General features: G+C 46.2%; 1 protein-coding gene across 3 annotated transcripts in view; it reads right to left on the reverse strand.

The window, feature by feature from the left end:
* Positions 1-5263: 5263 nt before the first annotated feature.
* Positions 5264-13565, reverse strand: part of PLS3 (plastin 3) — a 68825-nt gene continuing 60523 nt past the window's right edge. For all 3 annotated transcript variants that reach the window (XM_069943273.1, XM_069943275.1, XM_069943274.1), the window contains exons 11-17: positions 12478-12673; positions 10997-11075; positions 10023-10137; positions 9812-9945; positions 8471-8594; positions 7524-7648; positions 5264-6683 (exon numbers count right to left, since the gene is read on the reverse strand). In XM_069943273.1, coding sequence (XP_069799374.1) covers positions 6551-6683; positions 7524-7648; positions 8471-8594; positions 9812-9945; positions 10023-10137; positions 10997-11075; positions 12478-12673 — 906 coding nt within the window. In that variant the 3' untranslated portion in view covers positions 5264-6550. The remainder of the gene's footprint in view (positions 6684-7523; positions 7649-8470; positions 8595-9811; positions 9946-10022; positions 10138-10996; positions 11076-12477; positions 12674-13565) is intronic.

Genomic DNA, 13565 nt, shown 5'->3' on the forward strand with positions numbered 1-13565 from the left:
CATTTCCTGAATACCGCTATGAATTGGAACCGCGACAAAAAGGAACCGTCATCATGCTGGAGCAATGCCCCCCCCCCCCCCCCCCGGGTCCCCGCCCATACGCCCTCAAACAAGCTACCGGGCACACCCGTGAGCCCGGGACTGCAAACAGCACCACTCTCTTACCCCTACCCCTCTGGTCCGTCTTTGAGCGGCGAATCCTAAACTCCAACCTATCCTCAAACATCTCCACATCCTCACCCCGTAAACCCCCCGGTACCTTAACTGACGGGCTAACCAACTCCCCCAATCGGAGCGCACCAAAAAATGCCAACGAGAAGGCCAACCGAAACAACCTAGCTTCACTGGGCGAGCGACACAACAACCCTACCTGCACCCCTAATGATTCCAACACCCCAAACTACACCGGGCGACGTTGATCCGCCACCCGGTAACCTCTCCTAAAACCCCTCACCGCCTGACGCACCAAAAAGGTCTTCGTAACGTCGGGGAGGCCACGCAACTTACAACCAAACGCCACCCCCGCCAACATCCTGTTCAACCTCGGGACTGTCCAGCCCTCCTCCCGGCAGTTACCGATCAATAACAAGAAACCCCATTCCCCTTCCCCCAAACGTCCCCAGGTATCCTGCCACTGCACCCACTGCGCCCAAGCCGCCTCATAACCATGCCACGTGTTCCGGGTTACCGACTCTCTAATCAGACACTCAGCCGACCGAAGGGCAGCTTCCACAATTCCTCCGGAAATGGATCCCCCCTCTCGTTCGCGTCCGGAGCCAGTGATCGGAAACGATCCCACTGTGAACAAGAGAGAGAATCAGCAATGGAGTTAGAAACGCCGGGCACATGCACCGCGGTCACCCAAGCGTTCAATGACAAACACTGCAATACTAGATGCTGCAGCAACCGCACCACCGGGGGGGATGACGCCGACAACCCGTTAATTGCTGAAACCACACTCATGTTATCACAGTGAAACCGCACTTTTTTATTCCTGAACCTGTTCCCCCAAATGGTAACCGCCACCACTATGGGAAACAGTTCGAGCAACGTAAGGTTCCTTACAAACCCTGCCCTCTGCCATGACTCCGGCCACACACCCCAGCACCAACTCCCCTGTAAAAACGCCCCGAAACCCCCAACCCCAGCTGCATCGGTAAACAACTCCAAATCCGGCGCCTCAACCACCAAGTCCATCATCAGCGACTTCCCGTTATACAACGCCAGGAACGACTCCCACACCCCCAAGTCATCCCTCAGCTCTCGCCGCAGCCGCACGAAATGATGGGGGCACGCGATACCTGCCGTCGCCTGTGCCAGGCGACGACAGAAAACACGCCACATTGGCATAATCCGACACGCAAAGTTAAGCTTGCCGAGGAGGGATTGCAACTCCCTGAGCGTCACCTTCCGCAACCCCCTCACCCTCTGCACTAGCGCCCTGAGGTCTACCAGCTTATCCTCCGGCAAGCTGAACTCCATGCGCTCCGTGTCGATCCGTATGCCCAGAAAGTTCAAAGCCGTAGCCGGCCCTTCTGACTTGTCCACTGCCAGGGGAACCCCAAAATCAGCAAAAACACCCTCCAACGTATGCAACAAAACCGAACACACCCTCGAATTCGCTGGGCCGATGCACAAAAAATCATCCAAGTAGTGGATGACTGACCGAATGCCAGCCACATCCCTCACCACCCATTCCAAAAACGTACTGAACGCCTCGAAATAAGCGCAGGACAGCGAGCATCCCATCGGCAGACAACGGTCAACAAAATACGCCCCTTCCCAAAAACAGCCCAACAGTGGCATGGAATCCGGGTGAACCGGAAGCAGCCGGAAAGCTGCCTCAACATCCACCTTTGCTAACAACGCTCCCCTTCCAAACTGACGAACCCACCTCAATGCCTCATCGAACGAGGTATACACCACCGAGCAAAGCTCCGGATCTATACCGTCATTCACCGAGGAGCCCTTGGGGTATGATAGATGATGAATCAACCGAAACTTGTTCGGTTCTTTTTTCGGCACTACCCCCAAAGGCGAAACCCGCAGATCTACACACGGGGGCGCCCTGAACGGACCCGCCATCCGCCCCAGTGCCACCTCCTTTCCCAACTTCGCCGACACCACCCCCGGTGCGCCACCGCCGATTTCAAGTTACGCCTCCCCGCCGTCCCCCCCCCCCCCTAGGATTCCAACAGACGGAATCTGAAACCCCACTGTAAATCCCTCCTCCAACAACACAGCCGCAGCCCGATCCGGGTATCTACTTAGAAACCCCTGCATTGCCTCCAGACGCACCGGCGTCACCCCCTTTTCCAACTGCGTCCCTTCCACCCTGTTGCCTGTTTTTCTTAAAACAGCGCGTCGCCCCGTGGGTACCTCCGCAAAAGGAGCACTCGTGCTTGAACTTGCATTTAGCGCCGTATCTACAATTTCCGTCGTTAAAGAGAAAACACAGCCCCCGTTGAGCTGCCGTCGACTATCCGGGCTGGCTAGAACCTCCGACGGACCCTGGAAAGGACTGGGACCCCCCCCTGTACGCACTGGCGCCGTCACCCGCAACCACAAGCTAATATCTTTATGATCCCAACGAATGCTGGGTCGCAAAGCTTTCCGCTGTCTGAAACCCTCATCATAACGAAGCCAAGCCTGGCCCCCATACACTCTATAGGCCTCGCCTATCGCGTCCAGATAGCAAAAAAGGCCGCAGCAATGCTCCGGCGCCTTTTCCCCAATAACACTGGCCAGAATGGAGAACGCCTGCAACCAGTTAGTAAAAGTTCGAGGTATCAACCGATACCTCTTCTTTTCTTCCTTGTCCTTCTTCTCCTCAGACGGTTTCACCTTATCTAGGTTAAACTTTTCTAACGGTAATAGTGAAAAAATCTCAACATATTCCCCCCGCCATATGTTCTCCCTTACTTCCGGTTTGAGGTGCGCCCCCAACGGCCCCTCAAAACACACGTAAACCTCCCCCCGAGCCGCATCCCCCAGTCTCACATATTCTCCTTCCCCATCCACCTCCGCATCCCTACCCTGGGTACCGGTCAACCCCCCTCCGCCCCCAGAGGCTGGCGCCTCCCCAATTGCCCCACATCCACTAGGCCCGGCCACACAAGCTGACACCCCTGGAGCCCCCCTCCATGCAGGTAGTGGCGATCCTCCCCCGCCCCCTCCCGTACCAAAAGCAGACAATAGCCCTTGCAGCCCATACAACAATGTCCCCAAGCCCCCCAGCTGCGCGTTCCCCAGTCCCCCCAACGCAGGCGCTGTTACTGCCGCAGGCGCTGCAACCGCTGCACACTCACCCGGCTGTCTGGGACCGGCGGGCCCAACAGCGGCCGCTCCTGGGTCCGGCTGCACTGCTTCCCTTCTCTCCTGGACCTCCGGTCTGCGTCGGCTGGCTTCCGGCGCCGCTTGATGACCTACTTCCGGTGACCTCTGACGGGCGACTTCCGGTGGCTGACGCAGGGGCACTTCCGGCTGAGGCTGATGACGTCGCCCTTCGTCGTCATTCCTGCGACGCTCCGAACCTGCACGGCTCCGCCCCCTCACCTCCGCCGGCGAGTGGCGCCGATCCTCGTGAGCCTGACCCTGGCTGCTGGCGTCCGAACCAGGGGAACCCTGCTCGCCGTCCTCACCACGCCGAGAGGCCGCCGGCTGCGGCCCCCGCCTCCTTCCCCTGCTGCTTCTCACCGCAGCGGTCCCACGCCGAGCTGGTGCTCTTCTCCCGGCAGGCCTCGATGCACCAGCCGCTCCGGACCCCGATCCACCCGCGACGACATCAGAAGGAGGGGAGAGGACATCTCCCCTCAGCTGCGGGTCCCGCCTGGCAGAGGGATTCCTCCCGGATCCTGCACGCCGGGCGGAAGTGGCCCTGCCCGCGGCAGCACCCGGAGGTCCCTGGAGGGGCTCCCAATTCGGCGCCGGACCCGGGGGGTCACTTCTGGGCTAAGGCGCTCAGGAGGACGGGTCCTCCTAGTCCGTCTCGGAGGGGAAGAAGCTGGCGGCGCCGCTTCCCCGGACCCCAGCAGACCTTGGAGTTGGGTCTGCAGCCATTCCTGGCCCCGCTCATCGGCCATTCTCCTCAGCCTCTCCATCAGCACCTCGGCAGACATGAGGTAATGTATACAGCACAGCAGTACAGGTAAGACGATCTCTGCCTGCTAAAACCGCAAATGGGTGACCACCCCCCCTTAAGACTAACTTTTTATACCCTGGCTCCTAAACTACTCCCCCCACTACCTCCTAACCAACCCCCTCTTCTGTTTATCATTCCACACTCCACTGATCTCCTCCCCCCCTTGTACACGAGCTCCCCTCCTGCTCACCCTGAGCCTGTTGCCCTCTATCTGACCTGCTACTGGTCTGTCAATCCCTGTCATGAGGGACTCCCTTTAAGCTGTGCTTTTGTCCGTCCCCACTTGATTGTTGCGTTTCAACATGTTAAAAGACCATGATCGGCGGGCATGTCGGCTTATCCTGGTCTTTTAACATTGTTGGCTGAAACGTCCGGTAATCGTTCAAGTACAGATGACAACAGTGTCCACAAGATGTATATATCAGGAGAAGACCCCAACATCCGCTGTATACTTATAACAGACGCCATTTTGTGGGATTCAGCTTAATGCAGTGTGAAAATCAGTCAAATAAGGCCTATTCTGAAGTAAAAACATCAATATGAGATTGGCAGGGGTCCAAGTCCCAGCACCACTATCGGTATATAGATAGTGCAAGGTGACACACTGTTGCCCTGTTCATTTGAATGGAACAATACAGCAGTACTTTGCATCACCACTACGACCAGGAATGAACGCTAGTAAACACTGAAGCCCTAAAACAGCTGTTCAATGGGCCTACGAGAACTTTTGTTTTATTTTATTTTAAAATAACTCAATTTCAATTTATATTTGTAATTTACTTCTATTAAAAAATGTCAAGCCTTCTAATACTTATCAGTTGCTGTATGTTCTGCTAGAAGTGGAGTATTCTTTTCACTCTGGAGAGCAGGAGAGGTTTTCTATGGGGATTTGCTACTGCTCTGGACCGTTCCTGTCACAAACAGAGGAAGCAGCAGAGAGCACTGTTTCAGACTGGAAAAAATACATCACTTCCGGCAGGACATACATAAGCTAATAAGTACTGGAATACCTGAGATTTTTTTAATAGACGTAAATTACAAATCTCTGCCACCAGTTCATTTTTTTTTTTGCTAGAGTACTCCTTTAACTGCTAGAACAAAACTGAAACAAAAAAATCAAAGTGCTGAAACATTTTCTTTATTTGAATTCTGCTTTACCTCCATATCATCATCATCAACAACAGCATAAAACAGCAGCATGATCTTAAAGGTCTAGCAAACAGGTTGCCAAAGCGATATCATAAATATATGTAAATATAGATGTTAATGTAGATGTTAATTCTTTGGCCCTATCTATCTTCCACTTTCCTGGATGCAAACATATCGCTCATGTGCAGCGTCTGGTCTCTAGCACCAATGAACCCAGCATTTCCAGATAAAACAAGTCGGTTTTTATAGCAGATAGAATTTTAAATAAAAATAGTTACAAAAAAATAAATTTTCATGCAGGCCTTATACAAAAAAAAAAAAGAAATGGAAAAAAATATTCTTTATGGTAATGCTTGAAGTTTGAACCAAGATGCAGACGAAAATGCATTCAGTATTAGCCTGGAGTTTGGGCCAGTTAACACAAAGCAAAAGTGGCAGAATTCAGTCTGCCACAGCGTGTCAATGGGGGGCTCGCGTGCCTCCACTTTCGTCGCTCTCCGCTTTAAGAATTGACATGTCAATTCATTGAGTGGAGAGACGACGGAAGCAGAGGCATGCAAGTCCATCCCATGGCCGAGATCTCCGCCGCGGAATTCCGACGCTTTTGCTCCATAGGAACTGGGCCTTAGACTAGGAGATGGAAGGTTGAGATGAAAATCAGAAACACGTACTACAACCACAGGATGGTAGCGTCTTATGTGTCCTCCATGTATGGAGTCTAAGAAAGAAGGGGCTTTCATAGCCGGTTATTGTCTAGTGTGTTTTCTCAAGCATCACAGGTGTGATTTGTGCAGTTTTGGTATGGAATGAAGTCATGCCCATTGGGCACAATATGACCGCTGTGGTGGGCAATGGTCTTCTACGCTTCAGTAGACAAGCCTCCTAGCGGCGTACAACATCATAAGTGATGTTCATTATTCTAGTATACATGGTTAAGACTGCATCACAGATCAGGTCAAGACCAGAAACAAAAAAAGAACAAAGAGGGAGTCAACCATATTGCTTGGAATGACTATGAAGAAGGATCAAAGACACAAGAGGTCCAAGTCTGAATGCATTTTGGTGTGATCTTGACAGTTCAGCTTGGAAAGAGAGCACTTGAGGCGTACAGCGCTTCTTCCTGAGGACTGGGAGGTTTCTAATGTTGCAAAGCAAATCTTGCCACTGTCAAAAAAAAGTTCTTAACAGTGCGAAAAGGCCCCGAACTGTCAGGATTTGTAAGCCATACACCCTGGGTGGGTGTCACACTCCTCCTCCATATTACACCCTCTTCATTCCTCGACCCATCAAGCAGGCAAACACGGTCATAACCATTTTGGGCTTCACTTCCACAAGGTCATCTGGCAAGGCGTATACTCTCGCTCCGATTCTTCTGGCCATTGATACAGCGTACCTGGAGAAGGAGCAAAGAATTGATGTAAGAATTAACAGACCGCAAAATGGTGGAAAGGGTTCTCGATAAGTATACTGTCAGGACATTGATTCTGATACTTTTAGACAATAATATATGTAATTTTTTTAAAGAGGTACTCCGCAGGGAAGAAAATGTTTTCAAATCAACTGGTGTCAAAATTATACAGATATTTAAATTACTTCCAATACTTATCAGCAGCTATATGCCCTGCAGGAAGTGGAGTTTGACACAGTGCTCTCTGCTGCCACCACTGTCCAGAGCAGGAGAGGTTTTCTATGGGGATTTGCTACTGCTCTTGACAGGAACTGTCACGGACAGAGGTGGCAGCAGAGAGCACTGTGTCAGACTGAACAGAACACACCACTTCCTGCAAGACATACAGCAACTGATAAGAATTGGAAGACTTAAATATTTTAAACAGAAGTAATTTTTTTCTTCAGAGTACCCCTTTTATGTGATAAAATATCTTAACGGGGTTATAGGATACCTGAAAAAATGAGGGAGTCTTTCAGGTGTTTTCCACGACTAGGATAAAAGCATGCAAGGCTAGATAGATAGATAGATAGATAGATAGATAGATAGATAGATAGATAGATAGATAGATAGATAGATAGATAGATATGTAAATTTTTCAATGCTGGAATGCAGCTATCATGACCATCCACCAAGCTACAGTACATATAAACTGCTTTACCCCCTTACCACTGCAAGTTAAAGGGCAAAGCTAACATAATCGATTGTATTAAACATGAAACAATATAATATTAGAAGGTACTAATTACTCTCAGACATTTCTCACATCCATCACCAAAGACTTACGTGGCATTCTCATGTTTTTCGTCATCGGAAAGTGTACCAGACTTCACCAGGTCATAGTTAATACTGCCAGGTTGGATGGCATCGATTAGATCCACTACAGGAAGACTAGTGCTGATCGCTTTGTCCTGAAAAATATACATAGAAGGTGGTAAGCGGCTGAACTGCACATACAGACTTGAGGTGGAACTTACATATTAATATTTAAAATCCACTTAGGTAATGTTACTAGGATCTGCTTAGTGTCTCTCCAAACACAGATATAGAAGGCAAAAATAATGGTCTTTCCACTTCACTAGTGGAGAATGCACTACCTCAATATCTATATTAATTTTCCCCGGCTCTGTGACCCTTGGCTGGATGTCTACACAATACCACTAAAATATGCACAAGTCAAAAAGACAGAAATGGCTGCACATCGCACCCATGGTTGACACAAGAGCTTGTTCAGCTACATTAAAAACCAACATCAGAAGTTAGTATATAATTTGATCAAACCATATTGCCTCATGTACCACATGCAGGTCTCTGATACACAAGTCCCTAACCAAAAAACAAGACTGCGCCGGTCAGCGAGCGCAAACTCCGCAAAGCGTGCGCAAGCAGGGAAGGGGGGCCACAAAACGGCCCTGCAACCCCAATGTCACAGGACCAAACCCCAAGGGCCCCCCTGAACGCTGCAGGTGCCGACACAGTACAGCCTTCAGTACGACCGGTACTCGGGAATAACAATAGGAAGAATCACGGCACTCACCAAAAATTAATTATGGGTGTTTATTTAATGCAAAACATCATAGGGTACAGGAGGACGCGTTACGGCATATAGCCGTCATAAGCTACTCCAAGGAGCTGATGTTGGCTGTGCCGAACATTCATGTGTATGGGGTGACAGGGGATATAACAGTCTGACCTATTATTAGGTTATAATGCACAGTGTACATGGGCAATACCTTAAAGCTCTGAATAGAGGAGGACTTGCCAGCATCTGCAAGAGTTCTGTTCACCCAGTTGACAATGATGTCATCATTAACCTTCTGTCCATCTCCAAGGTCCTCCAGAACATTGAGGGTATACCTAGTGATACAACACAAAACAAATAAATAAATCTCATATACGTGGATAAATATTTCTATAAAAAAAATTTCTAGAACCGCCAGCAATCAGACAATCTGCAGCAGAATCTGGCAGAAAGTGTTAATTTTCCCTGCATGGCCACCACAGGAGAAATTCAACATCACATGGTACTCATTGAAACACGTCTTTAGCAGTGGAGAACTTGACATGTCTGTACATTACACAAATTGTTCTACCTAATAGTGTCTTTAACAAGAAACCCAATATCAATCCACAATACCCTAAACAGAATACAGTGGTGCCTTGGATTACGAGCTTAACTCGTTCCGGGACCGTGCTTGTAACCCACATCACTCTTAATCCAAAGCAAATTTTCCTATAAGAAATTACTGATATGCATGAATTGGTTCCACACCAAAAATAATGATTTTTTTTTTTTTTTTTTTTTATTCTGAATAAAATGTAAAACAAATTAAACAAACATTTAGAAACAGTAGTGTAGTACAACAGGCTAGAATAGAGAAGTAGTGCTGCTGTGAGAGGTCTGTGTGGTCACATGATAGCAATAGGGAAGGGGTGTGTTCAGCATGGACCAATCAGGAATAGAGAATCACAGAGCTGTGCAGAAGGAAAGAGACAAAAACTTTCAATACAGCAGTGTGAATGGCTGAGTGTAAGTGCAAGCACATTATAGCAGCAGTGTGTATAGCAGAGTGTGAGTGCAGGCACATTATAGCAGCAGTGTGTATAGCTGAGTGTGAGTGCAGGAACATTATAGCTGGAATGGAGAGGATGGGAAACACAAGGGCTGACACTGACAGAGACTGCAGGGAGAATGAAGGAATGAGCAGGGCATATGAGGGCACATAAATGCAGCACTCTCTGTCCAGGTAGAGAGGGGTTACAGCTATGAAGAGATTACCTGTCCTGTCCCCTGATGCAAGCCTCAGCCTAAAAAGGATCTGCCATGATTTGGAAGGTGAGGGAGACTTCCTCAGAGTACAGTGTTGTACTCCACACTATGCAGACCATGCCCCTCCCCCACTTGCCCTCCCACCCAGTATAGGGAGCTCGTAAACCAACAATTTTAAAAAAACTGTGAGCTCTTCTTGCAAAACGCTCTCAATCCAAGTTACTCTTAAACCAAGGTACCACTGTAGCTGAAATTTTTTTTTTCTAAATAAGATAATCTCTTTAAGGGATAGACTCGCACTTACCTTCTCATCAGTTGCCAGACTAGCGCAAGGGTCAGTGTTGAATTGCCATCATTCAGGTCCTGCCCACCAATGCCCACCAGGGAGAACTTGGCAGTGTTTTTTCCCAAGTCCACTGCATAATTACAATTCTCAAGCTAAAAAAACCCAAGAAAGCCAGTTACATAAGGATAACATAGTACTGGTGCATGCCTGACCATAAGCTTTTATTTACCTTTTTCATGTTTGCCCCAAGTTTAGGATATGGCGGCTTGTTTACTTTGCTCCAATCAACTGCCACTTTAATCTTTTCATAGAGCTGTAAAATTACTAGGGCGTCCTGTAGATCACTGAAGAAAAAAAAAAAATACCATTAAAAAAATGTTGGCTCTATCAGCAGGATTCCAATTAAACATAAAAAAAAAAAAAAACTTGCCAATTTTGGCAGGACTGGCCAAAATTATATGTAAAGTGTATATAGTGTATGTGTATGGTGGCTTCACAGCTTCTCCTCGGGAACAGTAGGATCGGGTATGTAGGACTTTTACAGCCAAATCACACAGGCACACCACTCCATTTACTGCCTAAGTTAGCTGTAGCAATATGCATATGCTGTGTATGGCCTCTAGGGGTCTCACTACTTATATAGGTTCACTGTACAAATCACAGTACAGTTGACCTATATGAACAATATAAGTAGTGAGACCTCTAGAGGCCATACACAGCATATACATATTGCTACAGTAGCTGAGCATTTTACTCTCTTTGGCAGCTCTATGGGCAGCTAATGCAGTGGCAGTGTACATGCCCAATGAGGAGGTCAGAAAGGTGCCCCAATGGTTGGACACCCCTTCGACCGGACACTTCTCTAATATCCTATGGAAAGGGGATATTTTTTTTTTTTCAGCCGTACTAACTATGTAACTAAGAATGTATTTGTTTTATAATAATTTCTCATATCAATTTGTGTTGTTTCTCTGTTATTGGTCCTGGAAGTGTATGAATAAACGGACAATGTTACCACGTTGGATACATAACCTGGCTGATATAGGATGATTAAATCCATACATCACTAATTTTCCTGTACACATCAGCGAGCCATGATCTTTTTGCTCCCAACTTTTAGATAAAGATTTAAAACTCTTTAAAATACATCTATGTGTTTGGTATCTGGCATCTGGACGTTCATAGAAGGCACGAGATACATACTTGTACATATGGTTAACATGGGGATTCACACCAAGTGAGTTCATCCAGTTACGGAATGTTCTTTCCTCTCTGGTTTCTCCTGGAGAAAAAAAATAAATAAATTGACAGGTTGAAAATTAAAAAAAAAAAAATCTATTCATTTACTTTCACATTGATGTTAGTTGTGATTTTATTTGTTTTTTCATAAATATTTACATTTCTAGAACTACTGACTTCTAAGCTACAGGATAATCAATGCACATGGGGTTTTGTCTGATCAGAATTAGTGAGATGCAGTACACACAAACTTCCTATAGATGGCAGTGAAAGGCAAGCTTGTGTTAAGGATTTTCCACACCAATAGGCCAACTAATCATTTCAGGAGTGACAGTCCATTACATTTTGTGTGCATGTTCTAACTTTTCCAGGATTTATTTAAGCCCTTACTGGCTATCCTTAGGACCCAGCATGAGGGGGCAGCAGCCCTTGCTGGAGTATACATCTCCTTCACTTTGGTACCAAGCGATGCTGGTATTGGTGGAGCTCAGTACCTCAGTAAAAGCGCTGCTGCCTCTTTATTTTGCTGATTGATGACAGTCCAGGGGGCTGTACTCTAACCTACCATACATTATTGGCTACATTAAAAGGCAACTCCAGTGATTATTTTTTTTCCTTTTAAATCAACTGGTATCCAGAAAGTGCCAGAGATTTGTAATTTTATTCTATTAAAAAATCTCCAGTCTTCCAGTACTTATCAGCTGACGTATATCCTGCAGAAAGTGGAGTATTCTCTCTAGTCGTACACTGTTCTCTGCTGCCACCTCTGTTGATGTCAGGAACTGCCCAGAGCAGGAGCAAATCCCCATAGAATCCTGCTCTGGCCAGTTCCTGACATGGACAGAGGTGGCAGCAGAGAGTACTATGTCAAACTGTAAAGAATACATCACTTCCTTCAGGACATACAGCAGCTAATAGGTACTGGAAGACTGAAGATTTTTTTTTTTAATAGAAGTAAACTACAAATCTCTGACTTTTTGACACCAGTTGATTTGAAAGAAGTTTTTTTTCGCCGGAGTTGTCCTTTAGGGACTGACCATTAGGGTCATGACGCCTGGTGCAGGTATCACATGTAAGAGAGACCCTGTCTGCATATTATTGTATTCTTTACATATCTAGTGCCAAAAAAATGGTCTGTCCTGATTAGAGGGATCATCTTAAGACAATATTATTATTAGTAATAATAATAATAGTAATAATAATAATAATAGTAATAATAATAATAATAGTAATAATAATAATAATAATAATAATAATAATAATAATAATAATAATAATAATAATGTATATATATATATATATATATATATATATATATATATATATATATATATATACATACACACACACATATATATATATATACACATATACACACACACACCACACATACACCTATATATACATACATACATATTCTGCTGAAAACTTAAAGCATTGCTCACCTTCGAGCAGTGACCAATCAATGTCCTGGTTGTCGGGCTTAGTAAGTGCTGGGTATTTATTGAACAAGTTTGCCACAAAGGCCAAGTTCAGTTTAGGATTGCCACTGACAACATCAGCAGGTGTAACAAATTGCCTGCAGCCGAGTCTATCCGCCTGCTGGAGCATGTACTCTGCCCTCTTCAGATCATCCTTCTCCTGTTGGAACAAGCATGACAAATAATATGCAATGTTAAAGGTGCAGCAGGCCTCTCCATGATCAAACAGGTAAAGTATTGCTAAACCATCTGGGTACACTGACTGTTACTACAGTGACAACTAGACTTGTCACCCACGTACTCTACAGAAGTGAATGTCAAACCTTCCTAGTTATAGAGTAATATAGGGGCTACCTGTGTATATCAGATTGTCCATCAGTACTGTAGTGAAGGCTAAGAACCCCTGCTGGGGCTGTCCTTATATCTATGGCCCTAATGCTGAAACATTCCAACATTACTTTATTGTAGATCTCAAGTAACTCAGATATCTGCATTTTACCTCTTTGTGACATTTCACATTTAACCCTTAGAGGGGAACTCTGGCGAAATTTTTTATTTATTTTTTTTACTTTTTTCAGATCAGCTGGTACAAAAAAGTTATACAAATTTGTAAATTACTTCTATTTAAAAATGTCAAGTATTCCATTACTTATCAGCTGCTGTATGTTCTGCAGGAAGTGGTATTCTCTGTAATCTGATACAGTGCCCTCTGCTGCCACCTCTGTCCATGTCAGGAACTGTCCAGAGCAGTAGAGTTTTTTTGGGGGGGATCTGCTGCTGCTCTGGACAGTTCCTGACATGGACAGCTGTGGCAGCAGAGAGCACTGTATCAGATTAGAGAGAATACCACTTACTGCAGGACATACAGCAGCTGGAAGACTTGAGATGTTTTAATTTCTTACACTTGATTTGAAGGGGAAAAAAAATTGGGGAAAAAAAATTGCTGGAGTACCCCTTTAAGCCATTCATAAATGACTAACTGCTCTTTAGACAGGGCCAGCAATGAGTAAGAATAACCACATCCCCTAGACTCAAGAAAGCAACAAGGAATG

The sequence above is a fragment of the Dendropsophus ebraccatus genome, chromosome 10 (genome assembly GCF_027789765.1).
Source record: "Dendropsophus ebraccatus isolate aDenEbr1 chromosome 10, aDenEbr1.pat, whole genome shotgun sequence".
Classification (NCBI taxonomy): domain Eukaryota; kingdom Metazoa; phylum Chordata; class Amphibia; order Anura; family Hylidae; genus Dendropsophus; species Dendropsophus ebraccatus.